Source organism: Schistocerca nitens, unplaced genomic scaffold (assembly GCF_023898315.1).
Source record: "Schistocerca nitens isolate TAMUIC-IGC-003100 unplaced genomic scaffold, iqSchNite1.1 HiC_scaffold_376, whole genome shotgun sequence".
Lineage (NCBI taxonomy): Eukaryota > Metazoa > Arthropoda > Insecta > Orthoptera > Acrididae > Schistocerca > Schistocerca nitens.
The window spans coordinates 1,982,023-1,998,055 of NW_026045910.1; the positions used below are offsets into that span (position 1 = coordinate 1,982,023).

The 16,033-nt window shown below is 37.0% G+C and overlaps 1 protein-coding gene across 1 annotated transcript in view; it reads right to left on the reverse strand.

The window, feature by feature from the left end:
• LOC126229628 (putative ankyrin repeat protein RF_0381) overlaps positions 1-16,033 on the reverse strand; it is a 243,671-nt gene that overhangs the window by 71,384 nt on the left and 156,254 nt on the right. The window contains exon 7 of the mRNA XM_049942370.1: positions 2,927-3,028. Within this exon, the coding sequence (XP_049798327.1) occupies positions 2,927-3,028 (102 nt within the window). The remainder of the gene's footprint in view (positions 1-2,926; positions 3,029-16,033) is intronic.

Here is a 16,033-nt window from a genome sequence, read left to right on the forward strand (position 1 = left end):
AACTTCACTAATTCCCACTATATCTAACTTTAACCTATCCATTTTCCTTTTTAAATTTTCTAATCTACCTACCCGATTAACGGATATGACATTCCACACTCCGACCCGTAGTACGCCAGTTTTCTTTCTCCTGATAACGACGTCCCCTTGAGTAGTCCCCACCTGGAGATCCAAATGGGGGAATATTTTACCCAAGAGGACGCCATCATCATTTAATCACACAGTAAAGCTGCATGCCCTCAGGAAAAATTACGGCTGTAGTTTCCCCTTGCTTTCAGCCGTTCGCAGTACCAGCACAGCAAGGCCATTTTGGTTAGTGTTACAAGGCCATGTCAGTCAATCATCCAGACTGTTGCCCCTGCAACTACTGAAAAGGTTGCTGCCCCTCTTCTGGAACCACACATTTGTCTGGCCTCTCAACAGATACCCCTCCGTTGTGGTTGCACCTACGGTACGGCTATCTGTATTGTTGAGGCACGCAAGCCTCCCCACCAATGGCAAGATCCATGGTTCATGGGGGGATATTAATAGATATTAATAGAATATTAATAGATATCTCTCACATATAGAAACAACTGAAAGAGTATAAAAAAATGAGTCACCAGGACAGGATGGATTTCCAATACCGTTTTACAGAGTATACTCTATGGAAAGGGACCCTTGCTTAGCTTGCATTCATTGTGAATCTCTCACCCAACCCAAGTCCCCAGCTACTGAAAAATGCACATGTGTACAAGAAAGGTAAGAGAACAGAACCACAAAATAACACTTGTTAGTCTCAGAATTCTAGAACATATTCTCTGTTCAAATATAATAAATTTCCCTGAGATGATAGAGCATCTGTCCACAAATCAGCACAGATTTAAAAAGCATCGCTCATAGGAAACTCAACTTGCCCTTTTCTGACATCATATTCTGCAAGCTATGGATCAATGGAAACCAGCAGAGTCCAAATTCATAGACTTCTGCAAAGCATTGGACACAGTGCCCCACTACAGACTCTTAATGAAATCCCATATGTTAAATGATTGTTCAATCTGTTATGTTGGAATGGGCACATTAAGGAGTTGTTTAAAGAGCTGCATTCAGTAACCTATAAGATATAGTGGTCTTCACTAGGTTAGGTGACATGGCACAAAATAGTTTGGCATAACTTTGCAATCTTCTTGAGTGTATATATGACTGGTTAGTTTTCCACACATTCTTTGACATGAAGGAATTCATTAACTGTAATACAATGCTGTTAGTTCAGTAGCTAATACAAAGTAGCCGAAATACACATAAAATATGATAAATGGAATAGGTTCCCAGATATGTGAATGGCTTGGTGACTTCTGATGTAATAGAACCCAGTATGTTGTCTTTGATGGCAAGTGTTCATCTGAGATAAGTGTATCATCAGGAGTGCCAGAGGGAAGTGCTACAGGGCCACTCTTATTCTCTACGTACATAAAAAAAATCTGATGAACAGTGTGAACAGCAGTCTGTGGCTGTTTACTGTTGATGCTGTGGTGTATGGGATGGTTTCATCAGTGAGTGACTGTAGGAGGAAACAAGATGACTTAGACAAACTTTCTAGTTGGGTGAGATGAATGGCAGCTTACTGTAAATATAGAAAAAAATGTAAATTAATACATATGAGTAGGCAAAACAATCCATAATATTTGAATACAGGATAGTAATGTACTGCTTGACACAGACACATCAATTAACCCTAGAGTGGGCACGTCTTTAACGTAACACGAGTGGACACATGGCACACTTCGTACACATGTAAAGAATGGCTGTCTATATGTTACCTAGGTCATTATGTATGCATAAAATCACAGTTTAATTTTAGTTGTATTAAACAATGATAAAATAAATTTAAATAATATGAGGTAAACCAATATTTAATTAAACAATAATGGAATAAACTTTCATTATATTACTCTGTTGCCATGGCAGGTGTTACCCCACAGTAACAACCCACTCGAAGCATTAAACAATGCAGCTGCATCAGATACCAGCCAACCACTTATTCAATTACTAGTATCTCATAGAAAATGGTCTCATAATGAGATCATGCTGTTAGCTTCTAATATGGGCCAGTCTCTTTCACGGCTTGTAAATTTTTCTCATCTAACTCGCTGTTTATTTTATATTACTGCTGCTTGCTTTGCCATATAACAACACAATTTATAACTGTGTTAGTTGAAACAATAATGAATGAATAGGTATGAATTCAAAATCATGAAACAAGAATGGAATGGTACAAGAATATTTTATTTATAGTTGTCACACTTTATACATAGGTGTGCCCACTCGAGAGTGTACCATTGCAAAGTGTTATGAAATGGAACAAAGATGTAATGACTGCAGTAGGGAAGGCAAATGGTCAACTTCAGTTTATTGGGCCAATTTTAGGAAAGTGTGGTTCATCTGTAAATGAGAGTGTATACAGAACACTAGTGTAACCAATTCCTGAGTTCTGCTTGAGTGTTTGGGATCCCCACCAGGTTGGATTAAGGGAAGACATCAAAGCATTTCACAGGCAGGTTGCTAGATTTGTTACCAGTAGGTTTGATCGACATGAAAGTATTATGGAGATGCTTCATGAACTCAATTGGTAATCACTGGAATGAAGAAAATGTTCTCTACCTGGAACACTATTGAGAAAATTAGAGAACCAGCATGTAAAGTTAGCTGCAGAATTATTCTACTGATACAAATGGAGACTTTGTGGTAGTGTAATAAGATAAGAGAATTAGGGTTCGTACTGAGGCATATAGAAAGTCATTTTTCCCTTGCTCTATTTGCGAGTGGAACAAGAAAGGAAATGGCTAGTACTATACAAGGTACCCTCTGCCATGCACCATATGGCGGCTTGTGAAGTACTTTTGTAGATGTAGATGTAAATAGGAGGTAAAGATTTTCCTTTGTTTACCTCAGAATCATGTGCACCTACAGCAATGTGCAGACACTTTGTGAGAAGATCCTTCCCAAAGCATGATGTTTCAACTCCTGCTTTTATTAATGCCTGCACTGCCTGAAACAAAATGAGAAAAAATTGAACATGAGGAACAACTCTGAAAATTTGCTATTTTCATATTTAAATTTCATAATTTCAAGAGCTACAGGGAAAGATATACATATGAAATCTTCAACAGCTGTGAAGTGATAGAGATGAGGAAATAAATAAAATAAGTGTAACATTTGCCATATGTTATTCATTCTTATTACTGTCCTCTACTGACATTGAATTTAAGAAAGAATGAACCAAGACACTTTGCTATGAGGCATTACTGATAAAAACAATAGCTATAGAGTTAGAGAGTGCAAGTAATCACATAAAAATTCCTGAAATGATGATTAATTACATAAGAACTAATGAAATCTCATATGCAAAATGAATGTTCAATCTGTTGAGTTGTAATGGGCACATTAAGGAGTTTCTTAAGGAGCTATATTTTGTAAGCTATAAGATATAGTAGTCTTCATTAGGTTAGGTGACATGGTACAAAATATTTTGGCATAACTTTGCAATCTTCTTGAGTGTATATATGACTGGTTAGTTTTCCACACAGTCTATGATATGAAGGAATTCATCAACTGTAATACAATGCTATTATTTCAGTAGCTAACACAAAGTAGCTGAAATACACATAAAATATGATAAATGGAAATATTGTATAACAAATTTGATATAACTAGTACAGAATGGAAAATACATGACCTGATACAAATAAAACAATAACATAATTCCACACCAAAAAGTTTGTATATGAACTTGGAAGTAGACATTTCCAAAATGGATGTACCTTATTAGTAGAGCACAAAATGGTATCAAAACAGGGAATGGGAATGTGGTTATCCTTTGTACAGTACACACAGTAGCCAGTAATGGTTGTAATTAGAGTTCTTATGAATTCCATAGTCAATGTGAAGTAGAAATTTACAAAATGGATGTTTCTTATAAGCAGAGCACAAAATGCTGTCAAAACAGAGAATGGGAATGTGGTTATCCTTTGTACAGTGTACACAGTGGCCACTAATGTTTGTAACTAGAGTGCTTATGAATTCCATAGTCAATATGAAGTGAATGATGATGTTTTCATGAAACTGCTTTCAGCTCAGGAATGGTCTGGTGAGAAGGGGTGCAAGTAGCAACACGCCACCACTTGTTAGCTTCCAACTACCTTAGTCTCCATGTGTGATGCTTGTTTATAGATATGTGCAATATCGGAATCACAAAATGGTAAAATACAAAATCATAACATGGAAGATATTAACATAAAAATCAGGAAAATTGAAGGAGACAAAGACACACTACATAGAGACAAAAGTTTGTTTAATGAATAATTTTATTAGTAGAAAATGGCAAAATTATCAGTACTAATTTACTATCAGACCAATTCACTGCAAAAAGAGATTTCCAAAGCCCACCAAAAAATTATGCAGAAGTGAAACTTTCTAATTAGGATAATTAACAAACTAACAAATTAATTTAGTTAAATTATACATTTTAGAAAATAGGCTAATGAGGGCTACAAAACTACAGTACTGAATTTTAGGACACAAAAATTTTCAATACAATAATGTTTGAAATACAACATTTTTGTAAAATATTTATTGAAAAGAGCAGAATAAGGGTTTTCAAATGGGCAATAGCAATCTAGAATCAAACAACTTTTATGTCACTAAAAATTTCATCATCCCACTGTTTGCATGTATAGTAAATCACTAATTCTTCTTTAAATAAAATATTTCCAACATTAATAAGAAAACTAAACAGTTTGAACAAGAATTGGATTTTTTTAGTTACTGCACTGCATCATCACCAGCTGCTCTTGTGGCTATCCTGCCAACTGGCAACCACTGACTGTTGTGGCATAGGTCTGAAGAACTGTGCCCTCACACTTCCTGCCATCTATGGATAATTTTGTCTTGTATTGTACACAGTACTGAATGTATGTATGTATGTATGTATGTATGTATGGTCTTCTTTATTTGCTGCAGTCAGTCCTGTCAAACCAGAGTCCCCAGTCAGCTGTGCCCAACTGTGGAAAACACTGCGGAAGCTGCTGCTGAGACATGCTGCAGCCTGTGAAGCAATGTCATGTGAATGCAGTACAAATCACCATGTCAAAGTTAGGCTGGCCATTCTGATGCATCACTGCCTATGTTAACCATAATTACTGGCAACAGCAGGTGGAATCAGTATGCAGGAGGATATTGTCAGTAGGTGGTGGGATGGATGATACACATCAGTGGTGATGGTCGTAGCAGACTAATGGGTGAGTGCCACTGGCATGTGCAACCTGGCAGGGAATTTTTTTCTTTCCATCCTTAGCATTCAGTATCAAGTAGATGTCAGTGGGGAAAGAGTTACCTGACAAGAGGTGTTGCAATGTCTCTTAAATGATACTGCACATATGTAATCAGAATTTGACTGAGGAAATCTGTTGGTTTGAAGAAGCTGTGGATGTCTTGAATTTAGAGGTTCATGAAAATAATGTTATGAAGTGTCAATCTTGCAAAAAGTGCACAAAAAGTGTTAAAAGTGGCTTACTTTGCATTCAGTGGAATCAAAAGTTTCATTTTTGGTGTGGGAAGATTGACACTTCAGTGAGAAGTGGCAATAGGTATGCGACTGTGTGGAACTGTGTAGACTGTAAACAAAAATCAGTGACCATAAATAGCCACGAAATGTGTACTTGTGAGACAGGTAGAGCACTTGACAGTATCAAATAGGAAAACCAATTGTTTATTTCAATGATTAGAGTCTTGCAGGACAAAACTAAAAAACTGCATGAGAAATACGAAATAAACAGAACAATGAAAACCAGGATTGTGGATCTGTCAGTGAGGGTTTACAAAAAATAGGTGATGGATTGGAAATGTAGTGAGTGTAAGTTTAAATTGTTGCCAAATTGGATCTCTTGCAGGAAAGAAGAAACAGCATATCAGTGCCGCAGACTGGCTGCAAATAGAACCAGACTACTTACAGTTGGCAATAAGGATAACACATGCGTAAGAACCATTTTCACAAATAATATCCACGATAGTGAAGGTAACCGCATTCATTCACTGCAGCAGAAGTGCAATGTACTGAAGAAAATGCACAACCAAGCAGAACACACAAGTCTCACATCTTCACCTGGGCTATCTAAGAACCCAGCCCAAGATCCAAACTGTGAAGCAACTATTAGTAAGGCAAAACAACATATAACAAGATGTCCAACAAAGCTCTAAACGGTGATGTTGAAGCATCAAGAAAAACTGAAAAACTCCTAATTTACACCGATAGCCATGGAAAAGGTCTCTCTGTTTCCCTTTGTGAAAATGTGAAGTAACATTATTCAGTGTTTGCTAAGCTCAAACCTGGAGCTACATTCAATTCTAAGGTAGAAGACTTAACCATAGAAACAAATGAACTCAACAAAGATGACTGCATTTTGATTATTGGTGGCACCAGTTATAGAAACAAAGGTAAGTGAGCACTAAGAAGTTACAGAAAGTTATTGCCACAATTACACCATACCAATGTTATCAAAATATACATACCAATATGATATTACCTTCCAGAGTGGTCTTGTGTTAATAGAGAAATAGAAACTCACAATTCAGTCCCACGAAAACTATATGAAAAAATCAGCTAAGTAAAGTTAACAAATGTTTGCAAAATTAACGGAGATGAACACACCCAGCATGGACTACACATGAACAGGGAGGAAAAATTAAGATTAGTGAATGAAATAAAAGTTCTCTGTGCACGATTCACCAACAAGAAGGAACCAGTAGCACTAGGTTATAATCCTGATGCTTTATTAGAGAAAAGCTGCAAAATACTAATGCGAATTCTTTACAGACGAATGGAAAAACTAGTAGAAGCCGACCTAGGGGAAGATCAGTTTGGATTCCGTAAAATATTGGAACACGTGAGGCAATACTGACCCTACGACTTATCTTAGAAGCTAGATTAAGGAAAGGCAAACCTACATTTCTAGCATTTGTAGACTTAGAGAAAGCTTTTGACAATGTTGACTGGAATGCTCTCTTTCAAATTCTGAAGGTGGCAGGGGTAAAATATAGGGAGTGAAAGGCTACTTACAATTTGTATAGAAACCAAATGGTGGTTATACGAGTTGAGGGGCATGAAAGGGAAGCAGTGGTTAGGAATGGAGTGAGACAGGGTTGTAGCCTCTCCCCGATGTTATTCAATCTGTATATTGAGCAAGCAGTGAAGGAAACAGAAGAAAAATTCGGAGTAGGTATTAAAATCCATGGAGAAGAAATAAAAACTTTGAGGTTCGCCGATGACATTGTAATTCTGTCAGAGACAGCAAAGGACTTGGAAGAGCAGTTGAATGGAATGGATAGTGTCTTGAAAGGAGGATATAAGATGAACATCAACAAAAGCAAAACGAGGATAATGGAATGTAGTCGAATTAAGTCGGGTGATGCTGAGGGAATTAGATTAGGAAATGAGACACTTAAAGTAGTAAAGGAGTTTTGCTATTTGGGGAGCAAAATAACTGATGATGGTCGAAGTAGAGAGGATATAAAATGTAGACTGGCAATGGGAAGGAAAGCGTTTCTGAAGAAGAGAAATTCGTTAACATCGAGTATAGATTTAAGTGTCAGGAAGTTGTTTCTGGAAGTTTTTGTATGGAGTGTAGCCATGTATGAAAGTGAAACATGGGCGATAAATAGTTCAGACAAGAAGAGAATAGAAGCTTTTGAAATGTGGTGCTACAGAAGAATGCTGAACATTAGATGGGTAGATCACATAACTAATGAGGAGGTGTTGAAGAGGATTTGGGAGAAGAGAAGTTTGTGGCATAACTTGACTAGAAGAAGGGATCAGTTGGTAGGACATGTTCTGAAGCATCAAAGTATCACCAATTTAGTATTGGAGGGCAGCGTGGAGGGTAAAAATTGTAGAGGAAGGCCAAGAGATGAATACACCAAGCAGATTCAGAAGGATGTAGGTTGCAGTAGTTACTGGGAGATGAAGAAGCTTGCACAGGATAGAGTAGCATGGAGAGCTGCATCAAACCAGTCTCAGGACTGAAGACCACAACAACAACAACAACATTGTAGGAAGCAGCATAGGGGTGGAGATGTGGCAATATTTGTGAGAGAACATACTCAGTCAAAGAAACTTATATTTATTGAGCAATATATTGAAGAGGGGATATTAGAAATAAGTGGTATTGCAATTCAATTAAAAGAGCTTGAAGTCAATGTAGTAAAACATAAAGTAATAGGAATATACAGACCACCTTGTGTAGATGTAATCCATTTTCTCAACAGCTTCAATACAATAATTATGCAAACTGATCCCAATGACCTTACTATACTTGGAGACTTCACCGTTGATGCAAACACTAATGAGAAATATAGTTACCATGGATACCAGCAGTTCAGATTGTAGCTCTACCAGGATAGATTAAGTAATAGTCAACTAAACTGCTGAAGAGACTGTTAACAATAGTAACATAGACTTTCATTACTCTAACCACCTTTCACAACAGACAATATAGAAAAACAGCTCCTACAATAATACCCAAAACTTTTGAAAAGAAATGAGTTATGAGCAACAGTAACATCAACTTTCTGAGAATTAAACTAGCTGAGGAGAAGTGGGATAGAATCTAGCTTGTGGAAGGATCAGATAACATCCTATTGAGACACTTTGATTCCTGTTGTCGCATTAAAGAAATTCAGACAGGGCTAATACACAGTCAGAGTGGAAGAAATAGCAAACTCAGACTTCCAGCAAGCTTTGTTAAACTCGGGCAAAATATTTATCACCTGGATGTCCTGCACAAATCAACAAGGCTGCACATTTTGAAACAGAAATATAACACAGCTATGAAAATCTTTAAAGCAGAACTTCCAAACATTAAAAAACAAGTCCACAGTAATGAAATCTCACAATCTACAAATGTAAGCAAGGCATCCTGGAAACTGATAATAAGTTACGAAAAATCTCCAAAACTATGGAAGCAAACCCTTATGCATTATACAGGATGGTAATATTATAAAAGAACTCAAAGCATTATGTAACCATTTTAATAAACATTTCATACCATCAACAGGAAATCCGACATACACTTTAGAAATGTATCTAGAGATACCAAATCATACCACTCAAACAGTGAGTTTTGAATTTCATGAAGTTAAAGAAAATGGTATAAGAAAGGAAATCCTCACATTAAAGAACAAGTACTCAGATGGATGGAATGGTGCATCGAGTGTAGTAGCTAAATAATTCATAAAAGAAATAGTTAAGCCACTAATGTACCTCCTAAACTGTAATATGAGAGAAAGTACTTATCCTAGTAGTCTAAAAATAAGCATTGTTAAGATAGAGCATAAGAAGGGGAGTACAAAAGAGATTTCAAACTACCGCCCAATGTCGTTGATACCTACCTTTAGTAAGGTTTTGGAAATGGCTATCTTTTCTCAGCTCTCTGTTTATTGTACAAAGAACAAATTAACAGAAATGCAGCATAGCCTTAGGAAACATCGATGCAAAATGACTACAGTTGCTGAATTTCTCCATGAAGTGAACGTCCTCCTAGAGCAAGGTATGAAGACAGCAGGCATATTCTTAGATTTCCAAAGTCTTTGACTCAGTCAACCACAGGTTGCTCTTTCAGAAATTGAAAGTTTACAACTCTGAGGACTCATCTATGTTTACTGACCACATACTTGACAAATTGCAAACAGTGCACTAAACTTCCATGTAAAACAGATAGTAAGGTAATATATTTCTAGTCTTCTAGAGATACAAAAGTCTAGTGTGTACAACAGGGATCAATCCTTGGTCTCGTTCTCTTCTTGGGTTATGTCAGTGACATGACACAACCCTGCAACTCACATCTAGTAACCTATGCTGATGACACCTCCCTCTTATTTTATGAAAAAGACTCAGAGACATTACACTCGGCTGCAACTAAGGGTGTGACAGAAGAAACCACATATTTTCTATATGAGGGTCTAAACACCAATATCAGTATCCCAGCTACTAATATTTAAAACAACTAGTTCTCATGAGGCTGAAATAGACAATATTTGTAGTATTACATCAGCAGAAACAGATAACATTAAATTTTCTTGGTGTTCATGTGGACAAAAATCTCCATTGGGTAAACCACATTACTTCTGTATGTGAGAAAATCAGCAGTAGCTGTATAAACTTATTTCATATTTTTCTGAATAGTAAAAACTTCTTTCCCCATCGACCCTTCTGCCTGAAGAAGGAGCCACTGGCTCTGAAAGCTTGCCAATTACAGCAGTCATGTGTGTATATTCTGCCACCACTGGTTAGTCGATTGTTTATCTACCCAATTAAATAATTATGTCAAAAACTGTTTGTTTTTGTTGTTATAAATAAGTGCAGTGATATAGATAATTATGATACTAGAAGTAAGGGTAATTACTTCAGGCAGAGGACAAAATTAAAAATAACTGACAATAGTCCTTATATTAATGGACAGATATGGTTCTACAAGCTGCAACAATCTGAAAACCTGTGAACCAAAGCTATTCCAGAGGGAGTTAAAAGCCTTCTTAGGAGATAAATGTTTTTATTCACTCAATGAATTCTAATCTACTTGCCCTCTGTTGTACCATGTAATATAATTAGAATATTAAGATTAATGTATGCACCACTACTGTATGTAAGTGTTATCTATAGTAATCTACTCAACCTGTGTATGACGTTTGTAAAAGACATCAGCTTGATGACCTACAAGCAAAAAATGTAAATCAATAAATAAAAATATATAAACTAAAAATAGCCAGAAGGGCAGAAACTCTTTCATCATACAGTCCCTCCTCCCCACTTTCAGACATTCCAATGTCTGTCTTACTAAAACCATTAGATTAGATTAGTACTTGTTCCATAGATCATGAATATGACACTTCGTAATGATGTGGAACGTGTCAGGTTAATAAAAAGGGTCTATACAAGATATTACATTACACAAAATATTACAAGGCACTTAATATCTCTTTCTTTCCTTGGCGTTGGGGAAATTACCCACTTACTATGTCCAAAAATTCATCTAATGAGTAGACAGAGTTGCCATTAAGAAATTCTTTTAATTTCCTTTTAAATGCTATATTTCTCTCTGCCAGACTTTTGATGCTATTAGGTAAGTGACCAAAGACTTTTGTGGCAGCATCGTTTACCCCCTTCTGAGCCAAAGTTAGATTTAACCTTGAGTAGTGAAGATAATTCTTTCTCCCCGTGTTGTAACCATGTACACCGCTATTACTTTTGAATTCGTTTGGATTGTTAATAACAAATTTCATAAGTGAATATATATATATTGTGAGGCTACAGCAAAGATCTCTAGCTCTTTAAATAAGTGTCTGCAGCATGATCTTGGATGAGCTCCTGCAATTATTCTGATTACACGCTTTTGTGCAATGAACACTCTTTTACTCAATGATGAGTTACCCCAGAATATGATGCCATATGAAAGCAGAGAATGAAAATGGGCATGGTAAGCTAATTTACTCAGATGTATATTGTCAAAATTTGCAATGACCCTAATAGCATAAGTAGCTGAACTCAAATGTTTCAGCAGATCCTCAGTGTGTTTTTTCCAGTTCATCCTCTCATCAATGCACACACCTAGAAATTTTGAATATTCTACCTTAGCTACTGATTTCTGATCAAAATCTATATTTATTAATGGTGTCATTCCATTTACTGTGTGGAACTGTATATACTGTGTTTTGTCAAACTTTAATGAGAGCCCATTTGCAGAGAATGACTTAATGATTTTCTGAAAAACATCGTTTACAATTTCACCAGTTAACTCTTGTCTGTTGGGTGTGATATCTATACTTGTATCATTGGCAAAAAGTACCAGGTTTGCATCTCCGTGAATATAGAATGGCAAGTCATTAACATATATTAAGAACAGCAGAGGGCCCAAGACCGAACTTTGCGGCACCCCCTTCTTGATTGTTCCCCAGTTTGAGAAATCACCAGTTTTTTGTATATTATGTGAACTGCTTACTTTAACTTTCTGCACTCTTCCAGTTAGGTATGATTTGAACCATTTGAGCACTGTCCCATTCATACCACAGTACTTGAGCTTATCTAGAAGTATTCCATGATTTACACAATCAAAAGCCTTTGATAGATCACAAAAAGTCCCAACGGGTGACTTCCGGTTACTCAGAGCATTTAATATTTCATTAGTGAAAGTATATATAGCATTTTCCGTTGAAAAACACTTCTGGAAACCAAATGGACATTTTGTTAAAACTTTATTTTTATAAAGGTGTGAAGCTACTCTACAATACATTACTTTTTCAAGAATTTTGGATAAGGCAGTCAGAAGAGAGATTGGGCAGTAGTTGTTGACATCAGACGTATCCCCTTTTTTATGTAGTGGTTTAACAATGGCATACTTCAGTCTATCTGGGAAAATATCCTGCTTCAGAGAGCTATTAGATATGTGGCTAAGAATCCCACTTATTTCTTGGGAACAAGCTTTTATTATCCTGCTGGAAATTCCATCAATTCCATGTGAGCTTTCATTCTTGAGAGAGTTTATTATCTTCCTAATTTATAAGGAAACCTGGGGAAGAAGTTTTTCTGCACATATAGAGGGCCACAAGTACCATACATTGGGTAAGTAGCTGAAGGACCAATTACTGAGTATAGCATGGCTAAAACTGGCATGTGATGCACATGTGTTAATGAAGTTTCATGAGAAGCTGTGTGGAAACTTTCCCATATTAGGAAGCTGTATTCCATGAGTGCTACCACTCAACAGAAACCACTAAGAACTACTGAGAACTACTTAATCTCAATTAAGCATGGGGAAGGATACAAAGAATTGGCATTCATATTCACAAAGTGAACAAGAAAACATTTGGCTCAACAGGGATTGCAGAAGTGGTTCACATAGTGATCCAAGATGCTGAGCAGCACACAACTGATTGCTTCTGTGTGACTACCAAGTGAGATTTGGAGAAAAGGGTGAACAATTTTTTCCAGACACTTTGTAGAGAGGAGTGACATTTGCAATCATTCTGACAGAAATAGAATCCAATATGTGGTCAAGAGAAAAGTAGAACTTGAATGGATCTGAAGTGACATGTTATAAATGTCAACAATAAAGTCATATAGTCATATAAATTATAATGCATCACTGTATGAGTAGATAATGTTGTCAGCTGGCAACCAACAAAGAGAATGTCAGCAACCATGAATGTCCACATTTGGTAGCACTTCCTTAACAGGTATGGAAGTGTTGTTGCCACTGGTGGCACTTTTTGGAAATAGAGCCACTGATCAGTTGTGTAACCAGCAAAATAGAACAGTGAGAAGGCAAATTTTTATTAGACAATTGTCAGTTGTTACCTGTTGCTTCTTTTGGCAGAACAATATGCAACCTGATCATAGAATGAAGACTTTCATGACCAGATGACATAACTGCTAATAAACCTTTTGGGATGTGAGGTCGTGGTCCAAGAAACCCTTCTGTTCCTGACGTTTTGTCCAGAACTGTGCTGTAGAGAAGCCACAGAAATTTATAAGCATTAAGATAATTTTAATAGAAAAGAGGAGGCAATGAAACTTAGAAACATATGGACAGTAGCTCTGCAAAATCACTAGACAGTTTTATCTTTGACAAGAAGACAATCAATAGTTAAGTTTTATCTCTGACAAGGATTCTCTCTGTTCATCATGTGTTACTTTGACCACATCCCCCTTCCTTTAGTGTTTATGTCATATTTGGGCGTCCGACTAGTCAATCAGCAAGACTAGCAGCTAATATGCAACCTACCATAAAATCTAGTTTTGGTTTGAAGTACTCCCTCGTGCAGGAAGACAGCTATGTTGTTTTCCTAACTTTATCTTGTATCATAGTTGGCTTAAAGTGGCATATTGTGGAAATTGGATGGGTTCCATTCTCCATGTGCACCACAACTGATGATACCAAATTGATGTGAGATGATGACGGAGGCCATAAGATTATTGCTAAATCATGATTATGGTTCCTCAAGCTCAATTCACATCACAGGATTCTGGAAGGAAAGGGATCATAATCTGCGTGGATATTGGGATTTAGTTGTCAACTGAAGCATTGTTTGCCTTGGATTCATTGGCCGATAACAGTGACTAGAACATGGAACGATGCTTGGTATACTTTTGTACATTGTATACGTGTAAGCATGAAGGGTAGTGCGTAATTCCTATCAGGATGGATAATTTTGGAGATGTGGAAGCTGGTTTAGCTTGCAGAATGTTCATTGCAAGCTTGCATGCATTAGATGAAGAGGAGTTGGAAAGAGAAGAAAGTTTGTGGAGGCCTTACCTGAATAAAGCTGTTGAAAAAGTAGCACTGTGGGCAAAAGGAGCAAAAAATAGATGGGAAAAAATGGCTGCAGTGCTTCAAGTGATGTAGTCCTAATCGAACACTTGTAGCAGTGCATGTTAGCCAACACTGGATTCCCATCAGGAACAAGCAACCAGAATGCAGGAAGCTGTGTTGTAAGCTACAGCATCTTAAGTACCCAAGGAAGTGGTGGCCCAGTAGCTCCAAGATGTCATTATAGGAGAGACTGAAGGCCAAGTTTGTCACTCATTGTTGTACTTAAGAGATGTGCAAACACAGGCAAAGTGTATTGGTTCTGTGATGACTAAAGGTCACTGAATCAACACACAGCAGCCTTTGTATTCTGCACAATTTAGGGCAGTGCAAGAATTTTACTACCATACCACTGATTTACCACCGACTAGGAATGATGTTGGTAAATAGGCCTGAAACACCATTTATTTCCTCAGCAGACTACTAATGTTGTTACAAGCCGTTTTGATCATGAAATCCCCCCAAAACAGTCCAGTCTCTGCTAGATAGTTTGTTGCATGGACTAAGTCCCAGGTAAAATATTTTCTATCTAAATGAAATTATTGTTTTAAGTGGGTGCAACATTGAGCACATTGTAAGACAGAAGAGTATATTAGATCAGCTCAGGACTGCTTAATTCATGCTTTGCCTAGAGAAATGCCACTTTGCTCTACAAGATTATATTATTTGGTCACATCATTAGTCAGAAAGGAATTAAACCAGGCTTGCAGCTAAGGGCCTCAATTTCCCAGCAGACAACATGATAAAACAATTGCAATCCTTTTTTCAGTGTGGTCAATTACAGTCAAAAATTTCTGCCCAACTATGAAAAAATTACAAGCCTTCTAATGCTACTGCTGAAAACGGAGACAAAGTTTCATCTGAACTGTTTAGTTCAAACAAGTTTTTGTATGGCTTTGGAAACTACTCCATTCTTGCATATCCAATCTATGAAACACACTTCATCCTCTCCTGCAATGCCAGTAATTTTGCAACTATGTGTGTGCCTTAAGAGGACATTAATGGAGTAGAACACCTTCAGCAGAAAAAATCCGAAAAGAGCTATTTTACAACAGAGAAGCAATTACTGATCATGATATATGGAATAATTTATATATGCTGCTACCTGTATTGCAGACTTTTCACACCCACCCAGCCTTATGGTCATTCCTTAATCTTAAACACCCAACAAGCAGTCTCACAAAATGGATATTGAGTCTCAATAAGTTTGACTTTTAGTTGGAGCATGGTAATGTTGATGGTGTAAGCTAGAAAGTATGTGAAAAGCAGGAAGTTGGAGTGAATGTGGAATAACAGATGTGCGCATGACATGAAGACACAAAAAGTCAATGATTCGCAACACAATTCAGCCCATGTGACAGAATCCTTTACCATAATATATGATAGGGTCAGCAGTTATGGTCCCATTGATTTTTCAAGGCATAGAGCTATGACGAGCACATGATGCAATCCTCATGGAGCAAGATAGGAAATGTGCACTGCACTGCACAATTTTACTGGTAGAAACATAGAAATAAGAAAGTTAAGTAGCTTGTAAAAAACTGAACATATGAAATGATCACCATTATAGTGGCTACTGGAAACAGAGGAGCCATTCCAGATTCGAAATCTATGGTGTATTTGCATAGATTCTTGACCAG